Raw genomic sequence first — 21272 nt, 5'->3', positions numbered from 1 at the left:
ATCCAGGAATGTAGTCAGTGCCATCAGCATGAATCTCAGGCAACCTCTACTCACCTATGCTTTGCCCATCATCCCAGAAGAGCCAGCCCTCAGCAGTTCCCTCATCATCCAAGGCAATTTTGAAGCCCATGAATTTCTGGCGGCTGCAGTGAGCAGGGAGAGAGGCATTAGCTGAAAGTAAAGCCACAGCCACAAACATAAAGCACCAAAGGGAAGTGCTTTGGGGGATAAAGACTGCATACTAGAATTCAAGAGACTTGTGACTTAGTTCTAATTCTGTCTCTGTCTTGCTCTGTGACTTCATATCATGAACAAATGAATTAGTGAATGAATCAAGAGGATGCTCCTTTAAGGCTCTTAAAGTAATGACAACCAAACTAACCGGGTTCTTTTGTTTCCTTTTGAAAGGAAAATCCTGATGCTGAAAATCTGTTTTCGTGACCTAATATCCGAAACATATAGAGGGAGTTCTATTTTCAAATGTCCTAAGTTTTTCGTTTTTATTTAAATCTTTAGAATCAAATGAATAGGGAGTCTAAGAATGTTAGTATTGATACCAGAGAGATGTGAATTTTAGTCCGCAGTCATGTACTTACTGGCTGTGTGATTCTGAGCAAATCACTTAGCCTTTTTGCTCATCTATGAAATGGTGGTAACAGTACTAACCTCACAGAATTTATGTTTTCCTTTTGCTAAGAAAAAATAGATAATTTCCACGTGGAAATGCCCATATTCATATAGCTCTAGGCACAGGGCAAGCACTCACTGGATGTTAGTTATGGTTAATTTATACATAGACTTTGACCTAGAATTTTAACATCTTGTAGAGGAATAAACAATTTTTCAGCAATAGTTTTATTAGGAAAGATTCAATTAGACCCAATAGCATACTAAACCTATTATGAATTGTGGTTGCTCCTATTTTGACTTTCATTTCAATTGTGAGATTGACAGATGACACTCTTAAACCTACCAACTCACCCACTTAGACATAAAAGAGCTGTTAATAATTAGTCGAAGAGTATAGAGTCTGAAAAAGGTTAAAATACAAACAAGCAAACAAAGAAAAAGCAAGTGTTGAGTAAAATTGCATGTGGGCTTGAGAGTGATGCTTACATTTTGGTGGACTTCATTACAAATTGTTGAGCTAACTGACATGTAAAGGAAAACCTGAGTCCTGTCATTCACCTTAAGTGGGTGTTCAGTGCAGGCTCTTGCCAGGGCAGGATGTAGCCCCCACGGACATGAAGATTAATGTGGTCAAGAGGGGCTGGCAAGGTCTTCCACTCTCCTCTTGCATTAATATCCACACCCTGTGGGCAGAAGAAGGTAAGAGATGACGAAGAAGAGGACAGGCCCCTCCCTGAACAGTGCTTCCTGTCAGACATCTCATCCTCCCCTCTGAACTTATGCCTGTTCATCACCCTTTGCAATGTACCTGTCATTACCCATTCTGCATTCACCCAGTGCTGCATGAAATCTCACAAGGCTGCTATAATATCTTGTTAGGGTCTCTTGCCTTTGCTTCCACCGTACAAACTACATTTGCCTGATGTGTGACAGGAAGAGGTGCTACTCTCTCACCTGAATCAGAAACCTAACCTAAGGGACCAACCTTCCATCCTACATGTTCTCAACTAGAGCAGGGCTTTTCAGTCTCAGCACTATTGAGATTTGGGCCAGACAATTCTCTGGTGATGGGGCTATCCTGTGCCTTTTGATATTTAGCAGAATCCTCAGATGTCAGCAGCATCGCCTCCTCACCCCGACCCTGTTGTCACAAACAAAAATATCTCCAGGCATTGCCAAATGTCCCCTGGTAGGCAAAATCCTCTCATTTCAGAGCTGCTACTTTACAGGTAAGAAGCAGTTAAGCAAACAAATATGCATGGCTGTGTTCCAATAAAACTTTATTTGCAAATCAGCTAACAACCAGATTTGGCTGTGGGCCATAGTTTTTGCCAGCGTGTGCTCTAGAACGAGTAATAGGTACCCAAACTTGGGAAGATTAAGGTGACACTTCTTCATTAATCCTAATTATAAAATTCATCTTCATTTTAATTAAACATCAAAATTTCATCTTTTTCTAAATAGCTTGCTCCATGATTTCTTTTGTCTTTCCCTCTTCAACCAAAGACATCTTCTCTTAGTGAATGGGAGACTCAACAGGCGCACTCAGGACAAAGGCCAGTCTCACGTAAAGAAAGCTGGCCACCTCTTCCTGGGAAACACCTGGCTGGGAAGCACATAGCAGAGCCTTTACATGTTACCACCCTAAGGGCAGATCCAGACTAGGAACAGGAAGGGGAGTCTCGGGCAGCAGGGAGGACTTGGGCTCCCATGGACTGAGAAGAGAAGGAACAAAATTGCACATCCTTCTCCAGTTTTCACCTAATCTCACTGCAATCCCCTTGGATGAAAGGGGCCAGCACATGCTCTGCTTCCTATTTCCCTGCTTGTACCCCTTTGCTGTATTTCCAGCCCTCAACTATGTTCTCAGAAAGTCAGAGGAAGAGGCCTCATTAGAGACCAAGGAAATGCCTTCTTTGATTCTACCCCAAGAATCAGGGTCTGACTTGTCAGGGTCCCAGCAAGAGATCACCACACCAGAGCTGCCCAGGAAGACCCTGGCTTCCCAGATAAGTCTTTGGGGAACATACTAGCACAGAAAACTATGCGGCAAGGAGCTCTTCATTGCTTCCTCATTTCTAAATGCACTTGCACTGCTTAGACTCACAAGGGTTGCGTCCCATACCTCTGTGTGTGCTTTGCACATTGCCTAATCACTTGCTTACCATAGGTAATCATGTGCAGTGCCCTTCTTTGAGCATCTATGCTATGGAAGGAGATATTTAATCAAAAGACAGAGACAAAAAGCCTCTATGCTTACAAACTTACAGCAGGTAAAGATATAAACATTAAAAACAAAAACTATAGTTTGCAACACAATCTCAAAAGCATCTGCCTTTACAAAACATTGTAAATAGCAGTGATATAAGAAAATATTAAAAATTAACACAAAGAGAACACCCATGAAAAACTTGAGTGAGATGCTTTATGTGTTATTTCACAACAGTTCTATGAGGGAAGTGGTCTTACTCCACTTGGAGGTGAGAAAACTGAGGTTATAAGGGTTAAAGTGGCTTCTCTAAGACCACACAGCAGGTGGGTTACAGAGCCAGCATTTGACCTAAGGTCTATCAGATCTAAAGCCTTTGTACTACCATTTCCCATGTTGTATAAACATTCAGAAAAACTTACCGTGTAGTAATTGTACCAGCGGGCTCTAGGGAAATATGCAGTGACATTTCTGGCATTCTAAAATTAAACATAAACAAGGTGTGGCAGTGGGCATCAGTTTCCAGGACAGAGAAATCAAAATGCTTAGGAAAGAGGTTAAATAATTGTGATGGCCTTGGGCCCACTTGCCTCATCTCTCAGGAGGTCACCTATCAAGGAAACCTTCCATCCCTTTTCCTTTTTCAAACAGGAGAGATCTGTCTACCCCAAAACAAGTGGCTTTCATAAAGCACTTTGGTACCCAGGACTTCCGGAAAAAAAAATCACTATTTGCTTATAGAAATAGGCTTACACCATTCCCTCTTAAAGAGACAAACAGCTGAGGTTGTGTCTAGGACAGAAAAAAATTTTGTGGGTACAATAAGATTTGGGGGCTGGACACGGTGGCTCACGCCTGTCATCCCAGCACTTTGGGAGGCCGAGTCGGGAGGATCATGAGGTCAGGAGATCAAGACCATCCTGACTAACACGGTGGAACCCTGTTTCTACTAAAAACAAAACAAAAAAATTTTAAATTGGCCGGGCATGGTGGCATGCGCCTGTAGTCCTAGCTACTTGGGAGGCTGAGGCAGGAGAATCACTTGAACCTGGGAGGCAGAGGTTGCACTGAGCTGACATAGCACTACTGCACTCCAGCCTGGACGACAGAGCGAGACTCTGTGTCAAAAAAAAAAAAAACAGATTTTGGGAAGGTGCAATTGACTGGTATTTTAATCAGAAGCCTAATCCACAACAGAAGTAAAGAAATGGCTTTTACTGCTAGGAGGTGCTCCTGCAGAGGAAGGGAAGGGTTAGCCAGCAGCAATACAAGTACACACATTGCCAAGCAATCCTTCTGAAAAGTTGTCATAGTGCTAGAGGACTGTTATGAATTCTTTACAATACTGCCCCCGTCTGACCTTCTATTCCTTATTTTAGTTAACAAAGAAATGATTGTGTCATTGAATATACCATGAGGTGTTTTCTTCTTGATCATCCTATGAACCAGAATTGTTAGGCTCATTTTAAAGATGAAGGAGCTGAGGCCAAGAACACCTAAGTGATGGACTTCAGCTCAGAAAGAGAGGAAGAGACACAGGTATAATAAGAAACCATGTCTCAGGACCCCCACCAGCTCAGGCCTCTTCTCCTCGTCCTTTTCCCCAAGCCTCACAGCTGGGATCCTCCCCCCCATCAGAGGCCTCCATACTCACGAGCTCCAGGACAGGGCTGACCAGGAAGGCTGGGCCCAGCAGGAACTGACTGTCTATGTCCCATGTCACCTGGTCTGACACAAACCTGGAAAGGGAAATGAAGGTGCCCAACAGAGCCCAACAGAGCCACAGCCCGACACTCTGAAGAAGCTCCTCAAGTTCAGACGCAAGTCAGAAATCCAGCTGCCCCTGAGCCATTCTTGCCTTTTTCCTAGGCCTAGCTTCATCAGGAGTACTCAGCCTCTGCTCTCCCCATGCGATGTGCCTCAAACTTCAGAAATGCTGGGATGTAGATGTGTTCTGTCCTGTAAAATACTTGCCCCATTTCTTAACCATGGCAAACTTCAAATGCGAGGATGGCCCTTTTCCCTCAAATCTCTTCCTGAAATCCTTCTCCTGTGACCTGGCTACATATAACCAAACTGCTACAAAAGATAGATAGGCCTTTGCACAGCCAAATTAGAAATAAATTATTCTATGCAGTACTGCATCATTTCAGTTTTGTTCATTCAATCAATAGCCTTTTATTAATGACCTACGGCAGGTATAGCACTGTGCTAAAGAGAGTAATAAAGTATGGTCTGCGCCTGAAGAGCTCATGTCAAAAGGCAATCATGTCTTCAATTTGGAAGAATTCAACTGTCACCATAGAGAATTCAATAAGTCATCCATTAGTCATCGGGATCCCTGCTGGACACTCACTCGTGGAGCAGAGGCCGCACAACAGTGACGCCCTCCGTGTGGGCCTTATGCATCAAGGTATACAGATATGGCAACAGGGTGTATCTGGTCTGCAGGACATTTCTGGAAATATTCACAAAAGCAGCATCCCAGGACACAGGGTCTTGTCTCTAAAGGAGAAAGAGAACAGTGTTGGGAGCTCGCCCTGGAATTTCTAGGAGATTTAAGAAGGTCACTAAAAGCATACTCCAATTGAAGGTCACTCACAGCTAAACAAAAGAAAACTATACATGAGGCCCAGAGAATATTCTTAATAGACTGGAAAAGGTCACTGACGCTCTCCTAGGACACCTGATGAAATTTCACTATAAGATATTGTTTTTGGTGTATTTTTTACAATTCTGCCTAAACAACAAGAACAAAACATAGTAATAATCTAAAGAACACTGAGGAATATGGTTCACTGAGACCCAAGGGCTTAACAACTTTTAAGGGTGCAGTGGCTCACACCTATAATCCCAGCACTTTCGGGGACTGAGGCCAGGAGTTCAAGACCAGCTTGGGAAATATGGCAAGATCCCATCTCTACAAAACAGAAAAATTAGCTGGGCACGTTGGTATGTGCCTGTAGTCCCAGCTATTCAAGAGGCTGAGGTGGGTGACTCGCTTGAGCCCCAGAGGTCAAGGCTGCAGTCAGCCATGACTGGACACTGCAAGATCCAGCCTAGGCAACAGAATGAGGCCTTGTCTCAAAAGAAAAAAGAATTTTTTAAGATATTGCAGGAAATATAGACTGCATTAACTTTAGATCAGAAATGGAGGCTGTGTTTCAAGTGAAACACTGGAGGTAGAAGCCACTGTCCTACCCTGGTCCCAATGGTGTTGTGGTTTCTTGAGAAGGGGTAAAAGGCCCCCAGCTGCATCCAGCGAACACACATCTCATATTCAGCATCTTCAAAGAACCCACAGATATCTGCTCCTGTCTGAAACAAGAGAAAATAAAAAGAGCCTGCTGATGATTTCTGAAAGATTTCCCCACCTTCCTGGTGCTTAGGAGGATCCCAAGGACACTCACATAGGATATGCCGAAGAGGCTGAACTCCATCATGCCTGCAATGAGAAGCACAGCTGTGTCACACCAGGCTCTCACGACCTGCCTCCTCACCTCTTCCCCAAGGATCCCAACTCCCTGCCCTACCAGCACAGGCCATGGGAAGGAGCCCACGCACCAATGATAGATTTCTTCAGCTGATCCCATGAGGCTGTGTTGTCTCCCAGCCAATGCCCTGCCCAGCGGCCAGAAGAGGGAAACGTGGAGCGGGTGATGACAACCCCTCGCTGTCCTGTCACCTCCTGCACGGCTCTGGTTGGAGGGGAAAAGGAGGTGAACTGAGGCCACGGCCAGGGAGCAAAGGCCATAGAGCTTCTGCTCCCAGAGCCCTTGAGCCTAGTCAATGTTTGCTGCGTGATTGGAGGGAACATGGGAATCCGAGCTATAATGGTGGCTCCACTGATCCCAGATGATGGAGATAACGAGTCACGTGTTCTCACAGCACTTTACAAAGAACTTCCCTGTAGCAAACTCACTGGAGTGCCCCAAAAATAGTAAGGAATTACTACATCTTGCTATTGGTTTCCCCAAAACTTAGTTTTCTATATTTGAGGAAGAACACAGTGAAGATTATAAGATTGTCCTTAGAAGAATTCACACTATTCATTGAGCTTGCAAAGCGGGACTGTGCTAATTCGGTGGAATACCAATTACCCTCCACCAAGAATGGCCAAAAAAAAAAAAAAAATTCCAAATATGATTCACTTTGAAAGGAGAGATGCCCAGTCCTCTGTGTTCCCTTCACCTCCTGTAACTAAAGCTATTGCACCACCGGCTGCCCTGTGTGATCATTACCGTGTCTCCATGTGAGTCTTTCCCACTAGGATCATTAAGTTTTTCACTGGTGGGACCATTCCTTATTTAAATCTGTCCTCCTACTTTTAATCACAGGGCCTGGCTCCACGTCAATGAGCATTTGTTTAATAAGAATCATTACACAGTTGTCATGTGAATCTTCTTAACCCTTAGAATGGGAATGAAAGGAAAACTAGGGTAGCTATGTCAGTCACTGGCAATCCCTATAGGTTGTGACAGCTGGAGAAGGGAGACAGAGACTCACTCATATGTGGGTCTGGTCTGGGACCACCCGTACAGGTTGTGCACGTTGTAGTGCTGCACCGGGGAGCCGTCTGGGAGGATCTGCTCACTCTCCATGCACAGGGTCTTGCTGCTCAGGCCCCTCTCCCTGGACTCCAAATCTGAGGAGGAAGAACTGGTGAGGTGAAATCCAGCCCTGATTCTGTTTCTCCCTGACCTCTCTTCAAGGGATTGGGCCCTGGATCTTAACACTAACTTCAACCTGCCTGTGTCGCTCTCCATCTCTCCAGAGACATGAGCACAGCGCCCCCAGCTCTGAGCTGCAATGGCGCCTGCTGTGTTTCCAACCTCAAGTTCACTGAAGAAAGCAGAGGTGTCAGAAAGAATGTACAGCTGTCAAACACTACATGACAGGCTCTGATTTAGGCTTTTGACCTGCCAATTATATCCATAATTCTATGAAGAAGACCGCATTATCTGTCCTCTACAGTTTAGCAAACTGAGATTTGGAAATATTGCATAATCTGTGAAAAGTCACAAAACTCCTAGAGAGAACAACTTCTGGAGCCAAGATATGAACCCAAGTATAACTCCAAAGTCCATCAGCTCCACAATAAAGGCAAGCCAATAATTTCCACCCATTGATGACACCAAAAAATTCCTGTGATGGAATTCACATAAGCCTAAAAAACTAACAAGTCTAGCTGTGAGAACCCTTTGGTGGCATGACCACTCGTAAGTGCTTTCTAGACAAATTCAAGAAATTTGTGCAATGAGTCTAGTCACTTGCACATGCCCCGCTGGGTAAAGCACGTGCAGAGCTTTTGTCTCTGGTCCCCAGTAAACCACAGCAGCCATGAGGATGTGCCCTGAGCTGTGCGGCCCACCCCTGGCCTCGGGCTCCTCCAGTGTAATCCTTCTTCCAATCACGGCTCTGCCAATGAAGAAGGCCAAGGCTTCTTACGTGGCATGTAGGGAGGGTGGTTAAGAGAGGCTTCCCTGCAGCCTGGAGAAACTGCCCCATTCACGAAGCTTGATGGTTCATTCATATCCTAGAAATGCCAAACACAGATATACCTCACTTTTTAAGATAATTACATCCTGCCATTTCTTAGCCAAGGAAGCAGTGAATAAATTGTTCAACATCCAGTAATCCCTGTAGATACCAGCCCTGGGATCTTCATCAAATCCTGGTGAGAACTGGCTGGAAAGATTAATTCATCCCTACAGAACAACTGGCTAGAGGGTTAAAAAAAAAATCTCTCTCAAGGTGGGCATGAGGCAGTGAAAGTTCCAAGAAATTCCCAGTCAATTGTCTCAGAGGTTTTATAGTAGGAGCATCAGGTCTGGTACAAGGTGTGAGGGCTATCAGGGCTGTTCCACTCCTGAGAGGAGGAAGTGTCTGATATGTCCAAAGTCTTCCTTGGACAATGTCTATCCTCTTGACTGAAGGTCAGTGGTACATGTACTTAGGCACACAAAGATAGACAAGTGCCACTGGTACACAGAGACACACACACACTTACAATCCACATGCCATCAAACTTCAAGCTCCTCTCTGGATTCTGTGGACTGTTGTATAGTTCTTCTATTTCCCTCTTCCACCACTTGGCAGTTGAATTACGGAAAAAGTCTGGGAAGGCCACATAAGCTCGATATAGCTATAAAAAAGAAATATAATTTCTTTGTCCCACACAAATATATAAGACAGCAAATAGGCACTTACTGAGAATGCAACTCACACAAATACTTGAACTGCATGGTGACAGACGGCCTGAACAGGGCCTAAATAATGTTATTAAGTTATTAGAGAAATGTAGAATCAGAAGAGAAACAGTGCAATTTGCACACCTTCCCAGCATTTGGAAAACATCCAAAAACTGTTCTCTTCATATACACATGGATGATGACAATCAATGACCCGAACTACTGACCTCATGCATTCGATGCCCAACCCTCAATGTCAGTCCTGCCATTTCCTAAGCACTCCTCAAAGACAAAGCCAAGGAGAGACTGCCGACATGAGATGCATGGAAATAGGTTAGGAAGAAACACCCAGGGACTCCCTCCTATGTCATTCCCACTGCGAGAGGGGAGGAAGGAATAAGATTACATTTCAGGATATTAGACCAGTACACCTCAGTGTTTTCTACAATTTCAGAATCACATGACAACTACAGCTGTGTGGAAGATAAATTGAGAGGACTTAAAGAGGACGTTTCAACTTCCCCTTATTTTCATCTTTCTTCAGATAATACCAGTTGTGTTTTTGTTTTAACCTGCAAGATGGGTTAAAGGTACAACTTCTTTTTTTTGTTTTTTTGAGACGGAGTCTTGCTCTGTCACCCACCCAGGCTAGAGTGCAGTGGTGCTACCTCGGCTCATTGAAACCTCTGCCTTCCAGGTTCAAGCGATTCTTTTGCCTCAGCCTCCTGAGTAGCTGAGATTACAGGCATGAACCACTACACCTGGCTAATTTTTGTATTTCTAGTAGAGACGTAGTTTCCTCATGTTGTTCAGGCTGGTCTCAAATTCCTGACCTCAAGTGATCCACACACCTCAGCCTCCCAAAGTGATGGGATAACAGGCATGAGACACCATGCCCAGCCAGATACAACTTCTTAACTACATTGTAGACTTTTGAGAGCAAGAAGCTTGTTTTATATTCATCTGAGTGATATTTATATTTTGCACAATGCTTAGCTTAGAACTTGACACAAAATATATACTCACTGTTTAATGGTGGGTTCATACCACTTAGAAGCAGCAAATAAATGTTGTTTGTTATGGAACATTATGGTCCTTTGTATGTCTCAGTAAATAGCCTCCTTTATGATAATCACACCATTGTAAGAGTTAAAGAGCTAAAGAATGCTGGTGAGGAGGGTGGGGGAGGCAACAGAATGAGGACTTGGTCTGGGGGAGCTCCAGTTCTTATACGCAATAGACAAAAGGCAGGTAGGAATCCATATGTTTACATAAAGGGCAAGAAAAGGAACATGAGAAAACAGAAACAGATCAGCCTACATGAGTCTGGCTGTCAAGGATGTGAGAAGACAGTGGGTCACATCACGGAGAATCTTGAGAGAAGTGGGCATGCCAGGGAAGCCTTTTGTTAGGAAATGGAGGTAGAAACTAGGAAACCTGACAAAGAGAACCTTTCACCAGAAACAGAGAGCTCCAGATCAGGCAGGGTTAGAAACAATGGGATGGGTGGGGGTTGGAGAATTAGAATAAAGAGATTATCAGCCACAGCTGAGTCAGAATTGTATCCCATATGGGGTACACGTGGGGAACCTGGCCAGCCATGATGCAAGAACTTCCCTAAGTACTGCTCGGATGACCCCTCCCAAATTCATTAGAATGTTCTGCCGTTCTCCAAGGTGCTGGCTCTACCTTACATCTGTGCATATTCAAGTCTTGCCTTTGTGGCTTCTGCCTTCACTTTCTCCAGTCTTCAAACAGTGACATAACCACCCACACACTGGGCCTCAGGATCACCTAGCACTCTTTGTGGCACATCGCGTGCTACAAAACGCAATTCCTAGATCCCATCACAGACTTATTGAATTAAATCGCTGGAGCTTTGGACTCAGAAATCTGCTTTTCATGGGGCTGTTGGCTGTTTGTTTTATATTCAGTGAAGCGAGACCTGGACATCAGTGGCTTCATTCTCACCAGCTTCATCAAGTGGGTCTTACTATTAATAATATAAATATTAGGTTGGTGCAAAGGTAATTGAAGTTTTTGTCATTACTTTTAATAACTTTCCTTTTTTTTTTTTATTTTTCTGAGACGGAGTCTCGCTGTGTCACCCAGGCTGGAGTGCAGTGGCTCAGTCTTGGCTCACTGCAACCTCTGCCTCCCAGGTTCAAGCAATTCTCCTATCTCAGCCTCCTGAGTAAGTGGGATTACAGGCGCATGCCACCACGCCTGGCTAATTTTTGTATTTTTAGTAGAGATGGGGTTTCACCATGTTGGTCAGGTTGATCTCGAACTCCTGACCTCGTGATCGGCCTCCCAAAGTGCTGGGATTGCGGGCGTGATCCACCATGCCCGGCCTACTTTTAATAACTTTCAATGGCAAAAACCGCAATTACCTTTATACCAACCAATAGTTATAATTATCCTATCTACCAAGAATCTCTTATGAGCTAACAGATTCTGTGACTCCCTAATGAAGTGTTTCTCATTGGGGTACAACTGGCATTTGAAGTGAGAGATATTTTGTGGAGAATTCCCTGAAATCAGAGCTATGGGCATCCCTGCCCACTGCCCACTGAATGCCTCTGGTGTCCCTGTGATAACCAACACTGCCCTCAGATTTCCAAATTGCCTCAGGATGGCAGTGTTGCCCCTACTGGCTGATGAACTGTGGGGTTCTAATACTGACTACTTGATAAAAGTCAGGAAGCCCATGACCCAGAACTTCTCTGGCTGGGCAGGTTCCTGTGTCCATGTGGGCTGCTTGGACCACTAAGCTTCAAGTGATTCTCTGTGAGAGGTGACGAGAGGACAGGAAGCTAGGTCTTCTCCCTTGAACAGTATAGATAGATAGATACATACATACACGCATAGAGATAGATGATATATAAATAGGTAGATAGATGATAGATAGATAGAAGAGGGATTTGGATTGATAGGGTGAGTGGATGAATAGAGGTAGAGATAGATAGATAGATAGATAGATACATAGACAGACAGACAGACAGACAGATATAAATGAATAGGGTGGCTGGATGGATACATAGATGATAGATAGATAGATGATAGATAGATAGATAGATAGATAGATAGATAGATAGATAGAAAGATAGATAGATAGATAGAAAGCTAGATAGATAAAACCTGAGTAGATAGAGTGGATAGATAGACAGATAGATGAAGATAAATGAGGTAGATAGATAGATAGATAGATAGACAGATAGATAGATACTTGTTCAGTAGTAGACATAAGGAAAACAGCCTTGAACTGAGTCTGACTCTTTCTTGCCAATCTTCAAAACCAGCCCCAGCTTCTGTTTTGCTTGTTTTGTTTTACTGCATCTACTGACAGTAAATAAAGACATGCAGTCCAATAGCCAAGCAGCCCAGTCCCAAGTGCATCTCATTTTAAATCGATAGTGCTACTGCTGCCAACTGGCTCTGGGATCCAGGAGGTCAGAGACTGACAACAGAGAAGTATGTATCACGTGTTTGCAGTACCATCTGTTCTCCCTACCCTATCAGAGCTGTGCCAGGCCTCAGACCCTGGCTCCAGATTGTGTGGTTCTGTCTAATATCTGCCTTTCCCTCTAGGACTCACCACTTGCCCTGAAAACCAGCTTATCTGGATAAGGCATGAATATTTGGCCTAACTCCTGCCAGTCACATTCCTGGTGATCAATGTTTCTCCTGCACCTCTGTCCATGGGATACAATCTTACATTACACAGAAAGAACTCCCAAAAGAGGTCTTTGCCCCTGGGCTTCTGAGTGGCTGCTAACAGAATTACAACTGCTGGGATTTGTGCCCACAACATGGATATTTGTCTGATTAATACTTGATCCTGAGAGAGTACCTAGACACTACAACATCTACCATATTGCTGACTGCACAAGTCAGCTTCTTTGTCCCTTCAATTCCTGGCAGATGTCCTAGAAAACAGGCCTTTTCCTTGTCTCCTCAGCTCTCCTGTGGGGCTCACATAGGCTACACATGCCCTGCTACAATTCCTGCCCAGAAAGAATAAGGATTACTGAAGAACAGCTCAAGAGGTACGGCAAGGTACTTGCTCTCCAGGAAGTCCTCGGCCCCACCTTGACAACCCTGCCTGTGGGTACTGTCACAACAATTGATAGTAAAACACACAGGCTGTCTCAGTTCAGGAGACACACATCTTGGCCAGAGGATGGGGCTGTAGGCTTCCTACACCTGTAAGGAGCCATGTATTCATTCAAGCAAGAAATGCTTAGTCAATCGGGAAAAAAATTCAGGTCCAGAAGCATGGGCTACTTGGATCCATTACAAGCAACAAACCATGCCCAGAAGAGAGCAAGTTTTACAGTAAGGCTGGAAACCGAGAGGTAAAAGCAAAGCTGAGAAACCCAAGGAAGGATTGGGCTCAGAGGAGGAATTATAAGTGTGGAAATGGAGAAACGTGTTCATGGAAAAAAAAAAGATATATAATAAAAAAGACCTAAACAGTCTTTGAGGTTTGAAGACTGTTTAAAAGGGATAACCAAGGGAACAACAGTAAGTATACCAGTTCAGAGAAAAAATAGCACTTCTAGGAGGTATCACCCAGTGGAAATTTCCTGGGCCTTTGGAATCTGACAGCCTTGAAATTGAAATCAACACTCTGTCACCTAAAACCGTGGACAAGTCATCTGAGCAATCTGGTCTTAAATCCCAAGGATAATAATACATGTCTACATCCCAGTGGCCAGTAAAGTATTACTACATATAAAGTAACGGGCACAGACATACATCCAACACACATCCCCTAAGTGTTTCTCCCTTGCCAAGCCCATGTCCATGGTACAGGCATGTCCACAATCCCAGGATCGGCTGCCCCTGCCTACAAACCCTGACTCCACCCAAATTTACAAAGACCCTTTACCTCCACTTGACTGTCCCAGTCTAGAGACCCATTCACAAAAACATCAGGAAAATCAGGCCAGACCTATGGAGAGAAACATGTTCAGTAGCAATGCACTAGACAATTTCCCTTACACAGTATTTCCTAAGAAATTATTATATAAACAATGTTCCTAGGAGCAATAATAATTTGATTATCATGTAGGATTGACATAAAAGAGAAGTGAATTCCATAAAACATTACATTACTTAAAAGTTGTTAACTGTATCAACAAATATTGATTGAGAAAAGGAGAGCTGCTGACCTCACAGCCCAAATAGAAAAGGCCAAAAATGACATACACAGGCGTGTGACCCTCTAATAGTGACCCACCCTCAGGCTAGGGACTAGTGGATCATCGCTTAGGATTATACCTTTCCCCAGACAATGTCTCCATCATTTGGGTATTTGATGAAGACGTCATCCTCCATGCCCCGAGTGAAGGCAGGATAGGGCTGTGTCTCATTGCCAGAAATGGCTGGATCCTGAAATCAAAGCATAAGTCAGTTGGGAAAACCAAAGCTACAGAATGAAGAGAAACAGAATAAAGGAGAACTCCTCCAGGGCGAACTCGCTGGCTTCTACCTGAACTGTAGAGTTTCTGTGAGTCCTGGGAAATACACATTTCTTAGTGCACTTCAATTTATCTACTTGCAACATGGAAATAAAGTATAACACTTTCTCCAACAAAGCCCATACCTGCTCCCAAGCAGATCGCACACATTCACATCAGGACTAACCAGAATGAGGATGACCCGCATCCCATCAGCCTTCATGCGATTGATCAGAGCTGGAAACCCAGCAAACTTGGGGCTGAGGGTGAAGTCCAGCTGCCGCTCCATGTAGTCGATGTCTGAGTACTGCACGTCCTGCGGGAGGACACGGGGAGCTGAGTGGCTGCTGCTATACACGCCCAAGCTTTACAGGAGAACAACCCTCCACCACCCATGGTGGAATTCCAGACAGATTCTTGTTGATGCTTTCAAATCCCAGCTCTGACATTTGTTAGGTACAGGTGCTGGGAAATTCACTTAATTTTTAAAATGTTCCATGATAAGATAGAAAAAAATCAAAGTCAGCATAAAATAGGATGAGAATGTCCCTCTAAGATGGCTATTCTGAGGATAAATAAGAACACTGGATTGGACAGTGCTTTGTAAACTGCCACTATCAGGAGTGATTGTGATGACCTCCCCTAAGAGGCTGCCCCTGGTATCAGTGGTTCACGCTTAGAAAAAATAATATTTACTACCCAGGGCTAATACAATGTTGATGGTAAATCTACTGCAAAACAAATCAAAACAAAGCAACAACGTATAGTTGCTTTGGAATACCCAGTATTCCAAAGCATTGAGGGAAATCAGACACTACATTATTCTGCAGAATGAAATATTGCATTTCACTATCCACTAATGGAAACACTATTCCACTAATGGAGCTATTTTAAAACAAGAGAAATGTAGAATAAAATTAGATATGCGATGGTACATTGGATCAGTTCTCTGATGACTGGGTCCCCTCCCATCCTCCAGTGAAGGATAAGCTTTATTTCTATGTGTATGTCCTCTGGAACCCATCCCAGGATCCGTGTATTCCATCAGTGATTAGCTCAGAGCCGATGGGACACTGTGCTACAGCACCAGGGCTGTAGGAACTGAGGTCATATCCACATATACAATGGTCTGACTGTTTGGGGTTAGTTTTTTTCAGGAATTAAGTAAAAGAACTGTGGATATTATTTATTCTTATGGAAACAAGGACGTTTTGACTAAATGTTTTGAAGTCATGTGAAAGAAATGGAAGGAAGCATGAGATAGCAGAAAAAGCCCTGAAGCCAGCTTATCTCCCACTCTGGGAAATCACAGTGAGTCTTGAGCTATCATCTCTAGAAGATGGAAACAAGGGCCCTTACCTCTATTATTGTGCTGGGGTGAGACTAACTGTGATACTGTCTGAAAAAGAACATTACGTCTTTATAGAATCTCACAAACATTAGAGAAATGAACCCAGACACAGAGGCACCTGGCTTAGTTTTGCAACTCCAGAGCCATGACTGAGAACGTACATAAGGGATCTGGGCAGCCACCATCTCATCATACAAGCTGGCGATCTCAGAGTCGTTCTGGTAGCCATAGCGACATAGCTGGAACCCCAAAGACCAGTAAGGTACCATCACAGGCCGGCCAATCAACTAGAAAATAGACAGAAAATATTAGTCCTCAGAACAGAGACACCAGATTGAAGTTTTACATCAAGTAATAAGAATATTTTTTCATGCCCCAAGCTAGACAACTAACTAATTGAATTCCACATAAAAACTGACAGGATATAGATCCACTAGCATACTTGGAGAAAGCTTTCTGCTAGACTTGAGCTCCTTCTTAAAAGTTATGGAAAAGCTGATTTTACTCCATTCCTAGAGACACTGTAGGTAACTGGTTAAGAAGCCCAGAATCAGAGGCAAAATGCCTGGCTTAGATACAGGCTCCAGTCCTGCTGGCTGTGTGACCTTAGGCAAAAATTAAGTAATCTCTTAGTGCTTCAGTTTCTTCATCTGTAAATAAGGGTATAATAATAGCATCTCCCTCATAGTCCTTTTGTGAGGACTGAATGAGTTAGTATGTGCAAAGTGCTCTAACATGCAGCAAGTAATAAATCAGTGATGTGCAGTAGGTAGTACATAAGTATTTGCTGCTGCTGCCACAACCACCATGTTCACCACTATCATCACTATTTTCGCCATCACCACCACTACCACCACCATATTCCTCACACCACCCCACTGTCACTACCACTACCACCACCATAGCCACCACCACCATCACCATCAAACACCAACCACCACCACCCCCATCATCGTCACCATCACCACCACTATCACCACCATCACCAACACTCCCATCAACACCACCCCCACCACTATCATCACCATCACCAACACCACTACCACCACCATCATTATCACCATTCCCACATCACTATCACCACCATCAGCCCCTACCGCCATCATCACCATCAACACCACCATAACCACAAATACCACCACCATCACACTACTATCACTACCATCACCACCACTAGTACCACTATAACTTCTTCTACTCTGCAATGCTTACACAGGCTATAAATTTAATGGTGATTAGAATATATTTATTTTTCCTTATTCTATAATCTCTTTCCAAGTAATACCAATAATTCCAGTTATCATCTGAGAGTTATACTAATGAATGTGGGCTCTGGCACCCAGAATGTGCTGTATAAGTACTTGCTAAACAATTGGATTTCTCCCTACCTCAGTGTATTGCTGGGTGACAAGCTCTGGAGTCGGCCCCAAGAACACATAAAAGTCCAGAACTCCCCCTGTGGTACGGTATGTCAAGGCAGGCAGGGGCTGGAACGTCACATCTGAAAATGAAGAAAAATGCTAACCAAGCTGGAAACTTTCCACGTCATGAATCACCACTGAAATCCAAACATTCTCCATCTTCCTGAACCCTCCCTATCATACAGTAGTAAGAGGCAGTATTTTCTATCATACTCACATAGAACTGAAGAAGTTCAGTGGAAGTCTAAAGGTCCCATTCCTGGGTTTGTTTCCTTTGGTGTATTTTACTATATTTTGTCATTCTACTCTTAAAATTATGTTTACGTTTCAACTTTTATCTTGGATAAGGAGGTACACGTTCACATTTGTTATATGGGAATACTGCACGATGCTGAAGTTTGGGATATGAATCCTGTCATCCAGATAGCAAACATAGTACCCGATAGGTAATTTTTCAACATACCATACACCTTCATAATCCCCACACTAACTTCTCTGACCCATAGTTTTACCCTAATTCAAATTCTATAACTGGCTCCCACGAGCTGACCTCCAAGACATTTGGGACCCATGTGGTTTTACTATCCCTTCTTATGTGATTTTTACCAAAATAAGAGTTGGGTTAAATCTTCTTATCACATGATATTAGACTGAAATGAACAGAAAGGCTAAACACAAAGAAAAAATAAACAGCAGTGCCTGTAAAATGAAGATTTTGACTTCAAGGAACAGTTAGGCTAAACACATTGAAAATTGACTCAGGCATGATTGGTATCCCCCCAGAATAAGGGAGGTGCTGGATGGCCTTACCCATGGCATTGCTGTTCAGCAGGAGTACTCCATGGGCACTGCCATCCTCCTCCAGCCCCATGTAGTAGGGGTGGACACCATAGGAATTCTTCTTGTACTGGAGAGTCATGGGGAGAAGCAGTAGGAGTTAGAAAGAAACTCAACAAAAATGTGCTTGCTAACATGGCTCTAGTTTTCTCCATGAAATCAATTAAACACATGAAACAAAGAGCCTAAGAATTGGCCCACTCGCCTAAAAGCAGAATGTGACGACCAAGTGGAGTTTGGGAAGCCAAAGCATGCGCAGTGTGGGTGGAGAGAAGCAGAGACACAGATCCCAAATGCTCTGTCCTTACCCCTGGGGGCTGGTCTCGGGAGAATATCCCCCAAGTGTGCCACTCCAAGTCTCTCTTATAGGACCTGTGCTCAGTTTCCCCAAAGCCGTAGAGGTACTTGGAGGGAAGGCGGGTGGAGATGCGGATAAACATGTCATTGAAGGTGAAGCCAAGGAGCTGAGAGTCCCAACTGAAACACAAAAAGGCAGATTTGAAACAGAAAATGGGCTTTTCTCTCTGCTTCCAGCAGCTGACTTTTCAAGGACAACAGAACACTTGATTCCTACCCAGAAGCTGTTCATCTCCCAAACAAAACAGAAACTCAATTTGATTAAAATATCATAGATATCCTCTCTAAAAGCCCAGGAGTTATTCTTCATTCATCTGTTTCCCACTCTCACTGCCTCCTTTCAGTGCTCCTCTACAATACAAATCCAAGCTCCCCTCACCATCACAGCTGGGACCACTCTACACCAGCACCACCTTCCACCCTTGCACCCCTCAGCACATTTTCTACATAGCACTCAAAGTGATATTCCTACAAGGATATCACCTCATGTCACTCCCATTTGTGCTTCTTCCGTGGCTTCTCGTGCAAACATCTTATGAAGCCTTAAAGGCTGAAGCTGCCCCCTCAACCGGCGTTGCAGCTTCCTCTCCCAGCACTCATCTGCTTACTTCCTCCATTGCTCCAACCACACTAGACTTCTTTTCTTTAGCATGCCAGCTTTGCTTCATCTCTTCGCCTACCCACTTCCTATTCCCTCTGTCTGAAATGCTCTTTCCCTTCGCCCTGTCTCATGTGGGTGGCTCCTTCTCATCCAGGTCCTATTAAAATATCACCTTCTTGGCGAGATCTACTCTGACCCCAATATCAGAAGCAGTAACCACACCATAACCCTCAATTACCCTGCTCTTTTGCCTACACAGCAATTATCACTATCACAACCTCCTTTTTATACTATAACTTAAATTATCTCTGTTATTTACTGATTATTTGTTGTCATGAGAAGAGAAACCTCAGCTGTCTATAAGGAGCAGCACCCAATCTAGAGAGGGGACCCCATAAACATTTGTTGGATGAATCCTCAGGCACACTCAATTGCCTCAGTGATTATTTCCAGAATGCTAAAGATTTCCCATAAGAACAGGTCTGAAGGAAACAACTCATCCATGGATCTGGAAGTGGACAATGTGATGTTTTGAACCAGGATACATCCAAGGACAATGGACCTGGCAGGAAGGCACAGGTAGCCATCAATTCTGAGTCACACTAGAAGTCACTCACATTATAGTTCCTGTACTCTTCCGGCGAATTTCAATCCCAAATGGATTCTTCTTAATGAGGACATCATAGAGTTGACCCTCAGGGGTGCTGGAAGGCACGCTGGGTATGTTCAGAGGGACTGGAACTTCATACCGATTGTTGTTGGGATCATAAATCTAGGCCAGAGGAAAACGATTTTAGGCAAGAATAGTGCTCCTGAAACCTATACCCTTAGCAGAACCTATTTTATTTTTGGACAAAAGTTCAGATGCTATGTTTCTGTCTTCTTTAAGTTTATGATCTCTCAGATTTAATTAACACATCGAATAACAATGTCAGATTTAATATGTTTGTCTGTCATTTCTCATTATTAAGGCCTCTATTGCATTAATATACTCATTGTGACATTGGTGCTAACGTGGAAAATCATTCTGGAATCAGCGTGGTATTTATGAATATGTTACTTGTTATTTTCTGTGGGTAAATAAGTATATATAAATACCTTAAAACTTTTCTGAATTGAAAAAAAACCTCTCCCCAAAATGAAATCTATTTGATTAAAATAATCAGAATGTCCTTGCTGAAGGTGGTAACTAAACTTATTCATGAGTACCTACTACATCCCTACCTGACACTGCAGAAGGCACTAGGGATGTGAGCTGAATAAGGCAGTGTTATGGTTTTACAAAATTCACATGCAAATGAGAAGTCAAAGAGAGCAGTTCACAACACCTGGGTGATGTGTGCTAAGGGAGAGCTATGTAGAAGTGCTGTGAGATTCTAGAGAAGGAAATGCCTAACATTGTTTCTGGGAGACTGAGATGGTCTCCCGGGAAAAATACAGTCCAGAGTACTAAAAGCTTGGTAGTCATTAACCAAACAAACAAAGGAGATCAAGTCATTCTGGTGAAGAATAACAACCACAAAGGCAGAGACAATTAAAGTGGGCCAGAAAGAGGCAAATATTTTGGAAAGAGCTACTCTATAGTAAAGAGGTAGAGTAGGCAATGGTTAAGGCTAGAACTCCAAGGAAGTTCATTCACTTCAAACCCATTAGGTGCCTACAACATGCTAGTGCTATGATGAGGGTACAAACATACAACAGCATTATTCCTGCATTACAGGATGTACAAAAACTCAGAATTCGGGTTGATATCAGATTGTAAACAAATTTTCAGGCAATGCGACAATGTCCTGATCACTTTCACTTACTGTGTCAATTACATTACAGCGCTAACTATCTGCCAGGCTCTGTATTAGACTTCAGAAGCAGAAAGAGGAAAGGGCACATTCCTGTCCTTGAGAAGATTAGTTTAATAGAGAAGCAGACATAACAGCTAGTCCATCGCTATTCCTTAAATGCAATTAAATTCTGGAAAGAAATGAAATCGCTGCACGTTGGTGGCTATCTTATAGATATCTCAAATTCATCCGAAACTGAACATATCATCTTACATTGATCAAGCACAAAGCTTTTCAGTACTCCCATTCCGGTTGATGTCAGCACCATCCATATTAAGATGCAAGATACCAAGATACCAACATGGTCATCATTCTTGATGCTTCCCTCTCCATTGTCGCCTGCTTTCAATCCAGCACCAGACCGTGTAACCC

General features: G+C 43.5%; 1 protein-coding gene across 1 annotated transcript in view; it reads right to left on the bottom strand.

Moving 5' to 3' along the window:
• MGAM (maltase-glucoamylase) overlaps positions 1–21272 on the bottom strand; it is a 175180-nt gene that overhangs the window by 5791 nt on the left and 148117 nt on the right. The window contains exons 97-115 of the mRNA XM_054496215.2: positions 19680–19834; positions 18413–18581; positions 18078–18174; positions 17235–17347; positions 16008–16133; positions 14683–14811; positions 14317–14427; positions 13925–13987; positions 8850–8984; positions 8288–8375; positions 7346–7484; positions 6404–6537; positions 6250–6284; positions 6041–6157; positions 5196–5344; positions 4494–4578; positions 3262–3318; positions 1189–1313; positions 55–143 (exon numbers count right to left, since the gene is read on the bottom strand). Coding sequence (XP_054352190.1) covers positions 55–143; positions 1189–1313; positions 3262–3318; positions 4494–4578; positions 5196–5344; positions 6041–6157; positions 6250–6284; positions 6404–6537; positions 7346–7484; positions 8288–8375; positions 8850–8984; positions 13925–13987; positions 14317–14427; positions 14683–14811; positions 16008–16133; positions 17235–17347; positions 18078–18174; positions 18413–18581; positions 19680–19834 — 2116 coding nt within the window. The remainder of the gene's footprint in view (positions 1–54; positions 144–1188; positions 1314–3261; positions 3319–4493; positions 4579–5195; positions 5345–6040; positions 6158–6249; positions 6285–6403; positions 6538–7345; positions 7485–8287; positions 8376–8849; positions 8985–13924; positions 13988–14316; positions 14428–14682; positions 14812–16007; positions 16134–17234; positions 17348–18077; positions 18175–18412; positions 18582–19679; positions 19835–21272) is intronic.

This window comes from Pongo pygmaeus, chromosome 6, assembly GCF_028885625.2.
Source record: "Pongo pygmaeus isolate AG05252 chromosome 6, NHGRI_mPonPyg2-v2.0_pri, whole genome shotgun sequence".
Taxonomy (NCBI): Eukaryota; Metazoa; Chordata; class Mammalia; order Primates; family Hominidae; genus Pongo; species Pongo pygmaeus.
This window is presented reverse-complemented; position numbering and strand designations above follow the sequence as displayed.